This window comes from Pagrus pagrus, assembly GCF_965226575.1.
Source record: "Pagrus pagrus genome assembly, chromosome: 21".
Taxonomy (NCBI): Eukaryota; Metazoa; Chordata; class Actinopteri; order Spariformes; family Sparidae; genus Pagrus; species Pagrus pagrus.
Genome location: NC_140208.1, coordinates 5,969,530 through 5,983,950, shown reverse-complemented (window position 1 = coordinate 5,983,950; position 14,421 = coordinate 5,969,530). Strand labels below are relative to the sequence as shown.

The following is a 14,421-nucleotide window of genomic DNA, read 5'->3' as shown; positions in this document are numbered from 1 at the left end:
ATGAGCTCCTCGGCTTGTGAATCAGAGTGAATCAGACGAGATCTCAGTGAGAAACCAGCTCCTTGGCTCGGCTTCGCATTCCTCGACGCTCGACTCCTCTGAGCACTGATTTACACACATTTCTACTCATTTTACATGAAATATGTGCGGAAAAAAGATCCACGAGCAGTTTTTTTTCTTCAACAATCCTCAAAGAGAGAAGAAAGTCGACAGTTTTAGACAATAGATTTCTTCCAGCAGTGTTTGTTCGTCTGTTTCCCGTTTCAACAAAACAAAACCACCCTGCACAAAGCCAGCCGTGGAAAAATGGTTTTCACAGTTTGGGAGCCAGATTTTATCAACCAACATCAGTGTTGGCCTTGTAACAAGCTATTAACAAACACTTACATTATGCAGAGTTGATGTGGCTCATGTTACTGAGCAACATTTGGAGTCTTAGATGTAAATCCAACATTAATTAAAGCTATTTTAGCTCTGTTTTTGGTCTCAACCACCTCCAGTTAAATTATCTGTGTCCGTACTTGGACTGGGCGTAAACCGTAAATCTGTAGGACTAACTGGAAGTTGTTCATTTAAGCCTGACGTTGATATGGCTTGATCAGAGTCTTATGTTGGAGAACTATTTACAGAACAGACTTGAGCTTCAGGTCAAAGTTTTTGATCGTAAGGAGTAAGAGAAGTATTTAAAGAGCAAGTTATTTAAACTTGAATACTTCAGTCGGCTACCAAATAAGGATTTTACTTAACAAGTATTGATTTTTGTACTCATACTTAATTGATTATCTGCACTGGATACTCACTTTAGCTGATGATTCACTCAATCCTATTAACAGTTGTAACAGTAATTAGTAGGTGTGTCACTGATCAAAATGAGCCTTAAACTTCGACAATGGAAATCAAAAGCAGTGTCGACGATCCTGTAACTCTCTACACTGACAGTTTGTACTGAAAGTCATTTAATAAAACGAATCTAAAGAGCGTCAGACACTCAGAAGGGACTTCATGGTGCATGTCTTAAACTCTACATTGTTTTGTATGGTGAAGTACATGTAAACCAACAGGGATGTCACGGTGCGTTCAAGTGCACCTCATTAAATGTACATGGCAGTTATTGGCACATAAAACCTTTAACAGTAGCATAGCCGCCAAAATCAAAACTTGAATCGAATCGTGACCTTAAAATCGAAAGTCAAATCAAATCGTGGATTTGGAGACACTTCTAGTTATCAGCACTGCACACAAAGTAAAGCTGAGGTTATTATTTTGCATGTTTTAGTACAATTCAGTAAAGTTGACACCATTTCAAAAGCACCTCAAATTTCCAACATGTGTATCTGTAATGAGAATGATAATATCTCTAATATTAACAGCCTGTTCAGTCCTTAGTTCTTGGTTTGTCTCCCACAATAACTCTGAGTCTCTGTTAAACTGGAGACGAAGAAAAACCTTCAAACTCTGTGCGATTGTTTAAGAAGCCTGAGCAGGAAGCTGCAGATAATGGGAGCTCACACTGGGAGTCTGAGCCGGGCTGCAGCGCTCTGACTCACTGCTGCTCCTCAGCCTGTTTCCTCATGACTCTCACTGGTGACCGATAAATCTGGATTAACTGGTGAAGAAGCAGTTTGCCGGGAAGAACAATAGAAGACTTCTCAGGAGGTTAATAAAAATGTTTTCCCAGATTGAGACAAGAACAGCGAGACGTCAGAGAGAAGAAAAAACGTTTAATTATTATGCAAAACTTCTGAGGAAACCAGATGAGAAGTCTGGTGTCATGTTTTGTTTCTCGCTGATTGTGCAATCAGCTGACGCAACACGATCATCTCGACATACTTCTGTAACAAAGTGCAACAGACAGCCGCACTGGAATTGATCAGGTATTTACATTCAATCGATAAGGCGTGAGGTTGAAACACAGGAATGAGATCATGCCAACATGTATTTTTAATTTACAATTTAACTTAAAACGTATAAAACCCTGTTACTGCTGCCACTGACACGCATCAGTGCGGTAAAAACAAACAAGTACTAACTGAAAACAAAGGAGCCTGTAAGAGTTTCAGTAAAACACACGCACAGCTCATGTGAACTGTGCAAAGCCTCCCATACTGAGCGTACCATTCAGAGGGTTTCAAGTACAGTGCAAAGAGAAACATTACCCTGGAAGAAGGCACAGACTGGCTTCGGACAGTGTAGGGACTGTAGGAAAATTATTGGGGTGGGGCTGGGTGGAGTCCTTCCCCTCGGCACACTAATGTATGAAGTGTTCAATTGGTACAATTAATCTGAGCTCACATCAGCATCAGTGAGCCAAGAAGCACGTAACATGCTTGTTGTTCACAGATCTAATAGTGCTGGTGATTGGCTGTTGTGAGGAGACACACAAGGTAACGCCCAGAGACGGGCCTCATCGTGTGCATGTGTAATATGTCTTTTGTTAAAACGGATTTCATAAAATTGGTATCAGAAAAACTGTCGCTCAGGAGCCAGTATGGAAGTCAAGGTATAGATATTGGTGCATTACTGCCACCTGCTACGACAAATGGAGAACATTAAGAAGCAGAAGTTATTTAAAAGGCGATATTATCATGTTTAATTTTAAAAATATGCAGTTATTGTCAACAACGGTGTATCGCGACACCATTTACTGCAGGTTTAAGTTGCATATAGAATTTAAAATGAACTCCCTTCATGAAAAAGGAAAAACACAAAACCCTCTTCCCCTTCTTTGGTTTTCTTTCCTCCCTCTTATAATTTCCATACAGTCCCGCACGCAAATATTAAATAAATACCGACTAAGTACATTTTCACGTAAGCACCATTTTGCTCACAGATGTCAAAGTGCAATAAAATAACTTACAGTAACATTAGATTTGTTATCAGGAAGAAGAACAATCAACTGCAGCAGCAGTTAAAGGAGAGTTTTCTCCCCAAAAACTCACTTTTCCACAGCAGCTGTGAGGCTGTTGGTCATTAAAGACATTCTCGGTCGGTGAAGCTGCGGTCACACGCGACATCTTTAAAGGCTTTCAAGGCAAAGAGTTTCCAAACTCTCTGGCCTCTGACTCACGTCTGCCTTCTGTCTATATGTATGACCGCGCGGTGAATGTCTTCTGCTTTGGTCAAACTCGATACTTTAATGATACTTTAATGAGAGTTTCATGTGAGTCTGTGAAGTTGTGGCTTTGCTGGGGGCACAGGAGGAGTGCACGGTTTGATTCTGGCAACCGCAGGAGGGCTGGGCTTGACTGGAGGTACAGGAGGAGGACTTGGTTTGGCTGCCATGTACTGAAACAAGAAACAATATCAATTTTAGACCCATTTAGCTGAAACTGTGGAGGTTTGAGGAGTGTTTTTAATGTTTTGGTTTCAAAACTACTACTTAGACTACCAGTCTAACCGACAACAGTACAGTGACCTGCAAATTTAAGCCTTCTGTGGAGCACAAACTTGCTTTTGCCTGCAGTCCACCATTAAGTTGGGGCAAACCCTGCCTTAGAGGCTACTTAAAGACCTGCAGTCTGTCGAAGCGTCTGAACTCGACTGAGACATGTACAGTATTTACTGGCAATGTGTCACACAAGTAGTTACCTGACTACTGTGGGTAACTGGGATGGAGGGAGTTAGTCATACTGGCGTTTGGATATTTATAGAGCTTGGAGATAAATTTATTGTTTCAGCGTTTTGTCTTGTTTTGTTAAAAAATGCCAGTTGTTTTCTTTAGTCAAACCAACATTCCTCAACCCAGAATACTCAGATAACAGTTACTAAACCCTCTACTGCTGGTAGAACGTTGGTTTTAGCGTTACTGAGCTGTATTAATCATCTGAACAGAGATCAGCGGTCGGTGTGACTCACCTGTGTTTTATTCAGAGAAGGTAAAGGTTTGGATGGAGGTTGAGGTTTTGTCTGTGGTGAAGAAGAAGAAGGAAGACAGTGAGACTTTTGTATTTGATTTGTTACTTTAAACACTCGTGCATACACACATACTGAGGATTAGATTCAGAGTTAAATAAGGACTGAGCTGTGAGCGGCACAGAGATGGAGTCTGGTGATTTCATATGTTTTTTTGATTATTTTCAGCAAATCCTACGAACAAAGATCAAAACCAAAAAATGATTCCAACAAACAAGTTTTATGTGTGTCCTCGAAGTCTGATTTATCCTCTTCCTCTGTGCCACAGAGCTCCATTGTTCTCAAAAACTATTTAAAACGCATCAGTGAGCCGCACTCTTACACTGGGTGACATGTTCATGAACACACACACTGTCGTTTAATTTGACTCAATTCGAGCTCCACAGTCCTGCTGTCACAAATGCTCACTGGAGCAGTTAATATGGTTTAATCTGCCGCTGAAAATAGTCCCCAACAAATGCACTATTTCCTCCTGATTGAGTTAAACGTTTGCTAAAAATGAGCAGCTGTTTTTTTAAGAGGAAACTAGATATCTGTGATGTGTTTTTAAAATAAACCAACACGTTATCTGTTGGTCTTTTCATGGGATTTGTTGACAGTAAGAAAAACAGAATTACAGCGGCCTCGTCCTTTAAGCGGCTGCACTCCACACGTCTGGATACAGATAACTTACATGTTTTATTTAATTTGACCTTTGAACTCTAGCAGCCAACTTAAGTTGCCAGCTCTAAATGCGATCCTCGGTTTACATTATGCACGAGATCACATTGCAAGTGTTTCTTTTAATTTTTAAAGCTCACCTGCTCAGTTTGTGAGGTAGGCGACACTGAGGACGGCTTCTTTGGTGGCTGGAAGGGAAAAACAGACAATAACTGTGACAGTACTTCACATTCAAGCTGTAAATGCTGTTCTGCAAACACTTCAAGCTGTTCATCCAAACCATACCAATGTTATTAGAGATAACTAAACTAAACTAAAGTAAACTTGGTGTGAAAAAAACATTTGAATTAACTGGAACAAACATAAAAACTCCCCTATGTTAACCAGAAATCAAACAAAAACTGAAAAAATGAAATGAAAATAAAAAGCTAATGAAAAACAAAAGTATAATAACTCTGGCCTCATACGTGGTTAACTAACTGATCTCGATGACTAACTCCTCTTGTATCAGTGCTCTGTTTACCTGAGGAGCAGGTCTGCTGGGAGTCACAGTAACAATCAGAGGAGCGCGGGCTTGCGTTGCTGTTGAAGCCATGAGAGTGGGCTGGCTGATCTGAGGTCTGTCTTTAACACTCGACGCCTGGAACATCGGGTTCAACTTGTCCGGAGCTGAATGCACTTTCCTGCGAGCGAGACATTTAATCAGCAGGGGCGTGGACGACTAAGACACAGGAACAGACGGAAATAATGAATTTTGAAAACTACCGTTTGGAGGTGTAGTTGTCCATGTTGTCCTTCTTACAGCACATCAGCCCTGCGATCACCACAGTGATCACCAGCAGGATGGAGAGAACTGCACACACAGCAGCTATTATCCCAGTCTGACCTGCAGGCATGGATGTGGAAATTACACTGTTAAAGCTGCACTCTGTGGTATAATACACACAATTTGTCTCATACTGTTTACTACACATACTTAATATCATTACTATATGTTAGTTTGTTCAGCCACACTGTGGGTTTTCTTTTTTTAGTATTTTTTTGCAATTGTGTATCGTAATATAGTGAAAGATACGTTGTTAAAATGTAAAAAAAAAGAAAAGAAAATCCTGTTAAAACATGAAAATGGTTATAATGGTTGTGTTTTTGTCATAGTGGCAGCATCATAACAAACGGTGAGGAGGCCAAAAAGTCTACAACTCCTCAACAAATGATGAAATTTGCACAGAAAAGGAAGAAAGACAAGGGCGTTGTCATTTCTTACACCACGACAGCTGAATTGTCATTTCCTTGATCAACTAATTGCATCAGAATTCAGGGAAAATGCACAATCGAGCAGCTTATGGAAGATTTTCAACTTGTTCTGGTGAGGAGGGTGTTTCACAATATCAGCCTGCTCTGTGTTACAATGTCTCTTCTTCCTCCTTTATTTGTGTTGCTATCTGTTTAATGTGAAGGCTGAATAGTTGTACAATCACTTGGCAAACTCTGTACAACTTTCTATCGTAACAGTTACCTCCTTGTGCAAAAAATACCACATGTGAAATGCAACAACTTTAATGCTGTACAATTAAACACTGTGCAGTTTATCTAAAAAGGGATTTAAGATGAGGAACCCTGGATTACTGTAGGTCAATGTGGGAAACAGATCACGCTGAATGATTCATGTTTCTTTCTTACTGGAAGAATGATTCACCAGCAGGTTTGACCTACTTTTTCTTTACTGCTCACTGAGAGCCGACCTTCAGTTTAAACTTATTGAACAAACCTGCTCAAAAAGTTACACTTTGCAAACATTAACTGTCATAAAATCGAAGTGTGGAGTGTTTTACCTTGAGGTAAATCTGCATACTGGATCTGACAATTGGGTGGAGCCCAGCCAGGATTACAGTGGCACTCTTTCTTGTGATTACACACCTAAAGACAAAAATCAATGTAGACATGAGTCAAGCGTTTGAACTTGGACTCTGGTCCAGAGGATTTTAATTGAAAGCAGCTACAAATGATCTCAAACCTTTAAATAACTCGCTCACCCCATTGTTGTTGCATTTCTTTGCACAGTCCTCCTTTGCTCCATAAACAGATAAATCCACACATCTGTTGTCATGACAAACCTGCGCACAACATGTTTGATTCTGAGCAAAACATCCAACATGAAAAACTAAACTCTGTGTAATGTGTCTCCTCGCTGAAAGTTTTACCTTATTTGGTCCACATCTGGTTCCATTTGGCACCATGTCGATGTTTCTGGTCTTATCGTCGTCCACAGCTACTTTACACTCTAAGCCACGCACAGTGTAGGCTGCCCTTTTACCTGTGATGGACTCACCCCCTCCTCCACAAAATATAGATCCACACTTAAGATTCCTACGAGGAAAGGCAGATCAACAGATTAATCAGCATTGGTGTTAGCTCCTCCAACAGGCGATGGTTCAGTAATGGCTAAATTCTGAGTAGAAGGCAAGCTAGGCCTTCAGCAGGAGGTTTAGTGTAAATGTTGATGATACATACGGAGGTGTACAGCGGTTGTAGCCGTATTTGTTCCTCCCACAGTTAGCACCTTCTTCGCCCCGTCTGTTCAGGTCAAAACACATGTCTAATCCAACTATGGTCCCTGAGGAAAGAAGATATTCAGAGTTAACCTCTACGACATAAAAAAAGGAAAAGTAGGACATGGTCTGATTTTATAGCTGCAGACTTTCTCATTAAATTCCCAATGCACACCATCAAATGTGGAAATTATTCTTACAAAGCGTAATTTTTCACCATGTGATTTAAGGAAACGACTACAAATAGACAAATAGCTAGAGCTCCTTGAGGCTCAGCCTGTCTGTTTTACAGAGTGGGAAAGCACCGGTATGAACAGTGACCCTGTTTGTTAATTTTTCTTGAATAACCGTACTGAGAGCAGTGTGTTGAGTGTACCTGGTCCAAACAGCCTCCAGCAGTGCTGCTCATATGTGGGGCACTGGCCGTTGTAGCAGTAGCCATGTGCCTGGTTGTAGCAGGGTTTGCCGTTCATCTCGAAGCTGTCTTCTGGACATTCCTCCGCCGCTCCGGTGCAGTATTCAGGCAGGTCACAGTCACCGGCTGACTTCCTGCAAACGCTTCCAGCCAGTTTGAACTGTGGGTTCAAGTACATTTCAGGGGATTTAGTGCATGATAGTTAGACAGTGTATACAATTAGCTTGTGTATTTATGTGGTATTGCGTGACACCACCTCTTTCAGTCTTTGACAATGACATTTGAGGAAGTTTGTGGTGAGTTACATGGAAACAGCAGGATATCACCCTCTGTTTCCTGTTATTATTGTGCTGCTGCTGTTTCAATGTAGTTTTAAGAGTTACCATCTCCTGTCGCTATTTCAACGTTCACAGTTATTAGCATGCCGCAGGGTGTGTTTGTATGATTGGCCTCTCTGTAGCCTGCACCCTGACCTGGGTCTTTTGACATGGCTCCAAAGATAGAAATGTCGGTGTGTTACACCACCACCTTGCTTCAGGTGTGACACAGGCATGTTTTGCTTTGGATGACTGACAAAGTATAAGAAACCAACTTTAAAGGCCACATTAAAGGCAGCTGGGTAATGGCAGCTACAGTACCTGGCAGTTGTCACAACATCGTCCATGAGCACACTGAGATCCTTCAGTCAGGCGACAAGTTGAGGCATCACAGCAAGGGCTCTTGCATTCCTAGAAAGAAAAACATGTTCAGTTGTGTCATGACTGTTTATCCAGCTACACCTCGAACAAGATGAATAGCAGTGATGAAAGTTCAGCGAAGACTGTGCCAAGATTTTTTTCTCTCCGATACGATGTGAGCGCACAGAACTATTTTAATTTTTCCAGGCCGAACTCAAGTTATGGCTGCACTGAATCATCACTACCTTCCCTTTTATTAGCTCTAACCTCAGGCGCAGGAAACCACACCAGTCAGCTCAAACAGAAAACCAAACCCTGTGTCTTCATTCACCAGAGGATATATTTAAACTTTCCAAGGTCCCAAAAATCACCAGTTTCAACCACTGCCATTAACCTCTATTTAAAAGCTTTACCTCGTCAGTGCCACAGTCACACTCCTCTCCAGGGTCCAGCAGGCCGTTGCCGCAGAGAGGGACCACAGCGATAGTCTTGACGGAGCTCGAGGGTTTGGTGAGGCAGCTGGGCTGAGCGCGCTCCATGAATTCAGCGAGCTGCTGCACGCTGCAGTCGCTGAAAAACTCTGGGAACGACTGACTTCCTGTCCTGAAGGAGAGCAAAGAGATATCAGCTTTGGAAAAGATTCAAGGATCACCTGTTCTTCATCTAATTTAAACAGTATCTACTGGTTCACTATATGGGCAAAAGTATGTGGACACTCAATCCTTCTTTTTTTATTCTTTCCACCTGATTGCTCATCTTTCAAGGCAGCTGATTTTGCATGATCGTGCAGCAGGATCATCAGGTATATGAGAACTGGAGAGTATATTTCATTAAAAGCAGAGCAAAGAACGGCACTGACGGCTTTTCTCTATGGAAAGGATGTTTTTTGCTCTTCTCTCAACTGGTTTCAGCAAGAGTGTGATCTACAAACAGTTTCTAGTGGCACCTTTCAACCTCGCTGCAGATGTAAGAGCATTGGTGGGGACCAATTTGTGCACGGGGGCATTGTCAGGACGCCACACCACAGCCACAAAGTCAGAAAAGTCTAAAATATTTTTGTATTCTGTGGATTTCTTTTAGTTTTAAATCGAGAGACCTAACCCAAACCAAATAAGGAACGTCCACATACTTTTGGCCACATACTCTTGTATGTGCAAGCTGAATATTAATGACGTTCCAACTGAAATATAGGACAATATACAGTATATACTTCCAAACACACAACACAAGAAATCCCAATATTTGCAGTCCTAACCTGAGCTTATCTGCCATCACACAGTTCCCGCTGTACGATGGACCACACACACAACCTGCATCATCATGAGACAAGCCAAAGTTATGTCCCATCTCATGAGCGATGGTGGAGGCGAGGCCTATCGGATTATCATGGTGATCCTGGAGGAGAAATGCGGCAGAATGTGTCATAAAATACCGACACAGTCATTTTATCTCCGGTCGTTAAAGGATTAGATACAAGTCGTTACTCATACCTGATTGACTCCACCTGAGTTACCAGTACACATGGCAAACTTATTAGCCAGTCCGACTGTGTCTCCTTCAAAATCTTTGCCACTGTCGAGAGAAAACGTCAAACATCAGCTCAAACTGGCGGCATTACTGTGTTTAACATCTGCACCCATATCTGACATTGATCCTCACGTCACAAACTGAGCAGTGTCGTGCTTCGTCCTCTGCAGAAGATCGGCCTGCCGCCACAGGAGGAAATTGTCCAGAGTTTTCTCAGAATTAAGATCAACGTAGATTATGTCCTTGAATGTCCAAATCTCCAAGCCCACCAGCATGACTCGGATGTTTATAGATCGATACAGCTGCAGCCAGAGGAGGAGACAGTTTTCAGCGAGTGAATGCACCGGGGGAGCCGTCGGCTAAGAGCTCTGATGGCCTGACGCCAGACAGACAGCTTCCAAAACATGAGCTTTAACAGGAAAACATTTTACCTTGTCAATGTGATTTATAACTCCAAGAATACGGTTTCTAGTCTCACTTCCATATCGCTGATACTGGAGGAAGAGAAGAGACACACGTGATCAGATTCTTTGCGAGACTGAATTATAGCAAAGGAATTAAAATGAGATATTTACCTCAGTGTTGTCGACCACCACAAACAGCTCGACAAACTTCTGCGGACCATCAATGGGTTTAGATTTCTGAAAAGGGGAAGGAAACAGAAATATGGTGACCTTCTACATGTTTGTACGACACATCTGTGATCTCTTTGGTAATTACTTATCCTTATCATTTACTCATCTCACATTACCACTGAATTATCCTGTATCTACAAGAATAAAAATGACTTTATCAGTACAAATTGAAGCGCAACATTCTGCTCAAACAGATGAAAAATTCACCCAAAAACTGAAAAAGAAAAAGGAAGGAAAGAGAAGCGGGGAACAGAAATAATAACAGGAAGTAGTTGATTCATACGTATAACTATATACACATACAGTAAATTCATGCAGATCTGAGCATAAACATAGACGCTACATGTTGTGGCCAAAAGTATGTGGACACTCCTGATGCTGCGACAAAATGTTTCACTATTGCACATGTAACTTATCCTGATGTAAGCAGCCATGTCAAAGTCAGACATCGGCATGAAACAGTGCTGATCATTGCTTTGCAACAGTGAGCTTCAGTAATACACCCTGGGGTGATTATGAAGGCAGAAAACTATTGTTCACAAATGGAATATGTTACCGTGTTAATGTTCAGCGTCATCTTTAGACACCTGACACCATCATCTCCTGGCTAAATTAGATAAAACCAGACCCATGTCACCTACCCATGGTCTGGACCTGAAGAGTCCAGCGAGCTTAGGGCCCTGGTCCCGGTCCTGGTCGTACGGTGTGGTGGTGTTGGACGAGGAGCCACAGCCGGCCCTGCCGCTGATCTTCAGGTGCTCCTGTCTGTAAACTGCATGGTCACCATCCTCGGACCGTCCCAGAGGCTCGATCAGGTAGACCTGCTGCCGGGCTCTCACAAAGCCACTAGAACCGCAGGTAACAAGAGGACAAACATTTGAAGATGTTCTGAAGTAAACTCAGGAGAACAGATTTGGTTCTTTATACATTTTCTTGGCTTAAAAATAGACTGAATAATGAACTAATGACTTAATGTCATGGAGCAACACATTTCACAAGTATCTGAGAAACTTTTACTGGAGATCATGCAAGCGCCAGTGGCAAATTACAAACAGGAAGTTAGAAGCTGTAAAAAATATCCTGATTTTCTTACCTAATGCCGGAACAAATCCCAACACTGACTGAAGAGTCGTTCATGCCTTCAATGCGACCGTGATAGTAGCAGTGCTCCTGGATGGAAATAACTCAATGAGATTAGCTTGTACTTTACATTCTTTGTACAGGTATCACTCACAAAGGGCGTCTTTGTTATTAAAGACCATGAAATTATGAATCACAGGGGAGGAATGTCTGATCTTTATCATATTTGGTTTAGTTAAACTCCACAGAGGTATGGTGAAATGACCTTTGGCCATATAATACAGCAAAATATACAGCATTACAAATATAAATGTAGTATTTATTTCTGTGCAACCTCCATGAATTTATTAGATCAAATAGATCAAAGATCAGTGTATCAAAAACATACATTAATTTTCACAACAAACGCGTTCTATACCAGAACAGAATGACCTGTGTGGTAAGATCTCACCTCATTAGGTGATGTTGTCACCCGTTTTCCATCTTCTGAATAGTGTGTTTCAGTGTAGCCTTTCCCTATAAGATCCCTATAAAACACAGGTCAAACAACTGTAACAGAAAGTTCTCTTTTTGTATATTTTACTATCAAAATACAGATTCATTGTGAATCTGGAAAAGGCTTTTTTTTTTTTTAAGTTTACCAGTTTTTTTCCAGATGAATCGTGTGGTTCCTCCCCTCAACAGTCAACTCGTACCGAAGCGTATCAGGATAAAGCTGTTGAAAACGGTTAAAAATCAGTCACACGATAACCAGTGTTTACTTTAACAATCAGACCAATTTGCAGTGGTACTCACTTCTTACTCACAAGAATACCCCTTAATCAAGAATGTTTTACATGTTCAGTAGGTTGAGCAACATATAATGGTGGAAAGTATTAAAGTATTTTATTTTCTGTAAGGCATCCAGCGCAAAAAAAAAAGCCTATGCCAAATCAAACATGCAGATCACAGAAATCAGATCTCCATGCCGGGTTGGGCGAGGCCCAGTTGGCAAGAGAGATGAAACAGATAATATACTGTGACAGGAAGTAGATGAAAGAAGACGACGACTCATTTCATCTCAGAGGAAATTATCACACTTTTTACTGCACTAGATTTATTTGACCGCTGTAATTAATATGAAAATACAGATTTTACAGCATGTAAAATAGTAAAAACTTAACTTTAGTTCCACTCCTTCAGCAACTACTACAGTAAAATCCTGCCTGCACAGTAATTAATGAGTAATAATAATTACAGACACAGACAGAGGAGGGCTTTTACTTTGAATATGTTTCAGAACATGTTTTAGAAAACACTTCTGTACTTGAACTTTGAATACTTCTTCCACAACTGATCATATTCTATTGAATAAGCCTATGGTTTTTTTTTGTTTTTAATGCAAAATCAATGCATGATTGTCATGTGTAGGTGGCTGATGTAGGTGAGGTGCACTCACCTGGTTGTCCTGCAGGCTCCTCTTATGTCTCCCAGGTAGTCTCTGAGGTCTGATCACCTCGTATCTCTCCACGTGTGACAGCATGGCAGAGCTGTGCATGATACAAACTACACACAACAAACAACACTTGATTATTATTATTATTTACATATACACTAAAATGTATTTGTAAACTGTGGAGACGGTCTGAATAAACAGGGCTTTAAACTGCATTTTAATCGGTTTGACAGGTTGCAAAGAAGTCATGGACACTCCCAGATTAACTACAGGCTCTTTGTATTTAAAAAAATACATAAAGCATATACATAACAACAACAACAACTCCTTCAGACACATTTAATGCCATTATAATTAGCAGAGACAATATTAATAGCTGCTTAACTCAGCTTTCCTGTCAAAAACATCATTCGGCTTGTTATGGACAGTTTGTTGTATGCAACCAGGACAATGCAGGATAACAGCTGTCGCATACTAAAAGTATTTTAATCCGGAATAGTTGTAAGTAAGTAAGTTGCAGTATAAACCTACCCCACGCCAGCCACAGAGAGAACACGCTCGCTCCCATGATGATGCGCTCTGCTCGGGAACTGGCGCTCACCTCCCGTTAACGATACTCCGCCGTGAATCATCGGCGCCAGCTGTTCCGTTAAGGCCCCGCCTCCGGTTCGCCCTTATCACCGCCTCACATATTTTCTGGAACAGTCAAGCGATTAAAAGTAACCCTCGGAAGAGACTTCCGGGGAAGTAAAAACACGTCTCACTGGTAATTCATCGCCCAGTTTGTGACCCCCAGCGCTGCGTGCGTACATTTGCGGTTCGGTCACATATAACGGTTCCTGCGCAAACCTTACAGAAAATATGAAAAATTAGATTTTTACTTGTAATCAATGAGAAGTTGATATATTTAAAGGTATCCTACCGAACAGGTGTTACATTAATAAAAACCCTTTTCATTAAAAATAACGATTAAATGTTTTTCACCAGGGCGACACTAACATTAGCTAGTTAGCTACTAGCTTACCAAGACTCGTACCAACGAAGAAGAGCAGAGAACATTCTACGATGTGCGACGACATGAACGTTAACTCTACGAAATACTCGAAAAATGTTGCTAGCCACGGGATAAAACATTTCACATTTTAAATTTTTATTTGTTATCCAGGTGTGGGTAATATCATCAGAATGTTTAACAGGTGTTCAGCTAATAAGTTCTCACGAAAAGAACGAGAATGTTTTTACGTTTAATGTTAGCTAGCTAGCTACCGCGACCATCGTACGTACCAACGAAGAAGAGCAGAGACCATTGTACGATGTTTAGTCGGTAACGTCACGATAATACTTTTGAAAAAGTTACTAGCTGCTGGATACAAGAAAATTAAACATTTAATAATTAATTTTCCCCTAAGGTTTGCCTTGAGGACGCTAAATTATGGGAGCGCATTTCAGTTAATTTTATGGCCTCGTCTAGTTGTTGAAAATATCCACTGTAGCCTAGTTAATGCGTTCAAGTCCAGAGATGGAGTGTAAC

The 14,421-nt window shown here is 41.1% G+C and overlaps 1 protein-coding gene across 3 annotated transcripts; it reads right to left on the bottom strand.

Moving 5' to 3' along the window:
* Positions 1 to 1,701: 1,701 nt before the first annotated feature.
* On the bottom strand, positions 1,702 to 14,325 carry adam8b (ADAM metallopeptidase domain 8b). Of its 3 annotated transcripts, none has more exons than XM_084342909.1 (24): positions 14,175 to 14,325; positions 13,422 to 13,586; positions 12,894 to 13,000; positions 12,097 to 12,170; positions 11,907 to 11,982; positions 11,469 to 11,545; positions 11,017 to 11,221; positions 10,316 to 10,381; positions 10,172 to 10,234; positions 9,873 to 10,042; positions 9,704 to 9,785; positions 9,469 to 9,608; positions 8,627 to 8,816; positions 8,175 to 8,264; positions 7,498 to 7,696; positions 7,084 to 7,186; positions 6,774 to 6,939; positions 6,606 to 6,686; positions 6,405 to 6,489; positions 5,338 to 5,458; positions 5,096 to 5,255; positions 4,713 to 4,760; positions 3,856 to 3,906; positions 1,702 to 3,285 (listed from the first exon to the last, which is right to left on the bottom strand). In XM_084342909.1, exons 2-24 carry the CDS (start codon positions 13,456 to 13,458, stop codon positions 3,157 to 3,159), a joined length of 2,520 nt encoding a protein of 839 aa, XP_084199035.1. In that variant the 5' UTR covers positions 13,459 to 13,586; positions 14,175 to 14,325; the 3' UTR covers positions 1,702 to 3,156. The 3 variants fall into 3 exon arrangements, with proteins under 3 accessions (XP_084199035.1, XP_084199034.1, XP_084199033.1); XM_084342908.1 differs by lacking the exon at positions 14,175 to 14,325 and adding an exon at positions 13,915 to 14,148; XM_084342907.1 differs by lacking the exon at positions 14,175 to 14,325 and having other exon boundaries at positions 13,422 to 13,900.
* Between the last annotated feature and the right edge of the window lie 96 nt (positions 14,326 to 14,421).

Excerpts from the sequence above, each read along its gene's own strand:
- adam8b (XM_084342909.1), bottom strand. The coding sequence starts at position 13,458 with ATGGGAGCGAGCGTGTTCTCTCTGTGGCTGGCGTGGG. Across the intron at positions 12,171-12,893 it reads GGAGCCTGCAGGACAACCAG|CTTTATCCTGATACGCTTCG; the intron begins GTGAGTGCACCT and ends CGTTTTCAACAG. Across the intron at positions 4,761-5,095 it reads CCAGCAGACCTGCTCCTCAG|CCACCAAAGAAGCCGTCCTC; the intron begins GTAAACAGAGCA and ends TTTCCCTTCCAG.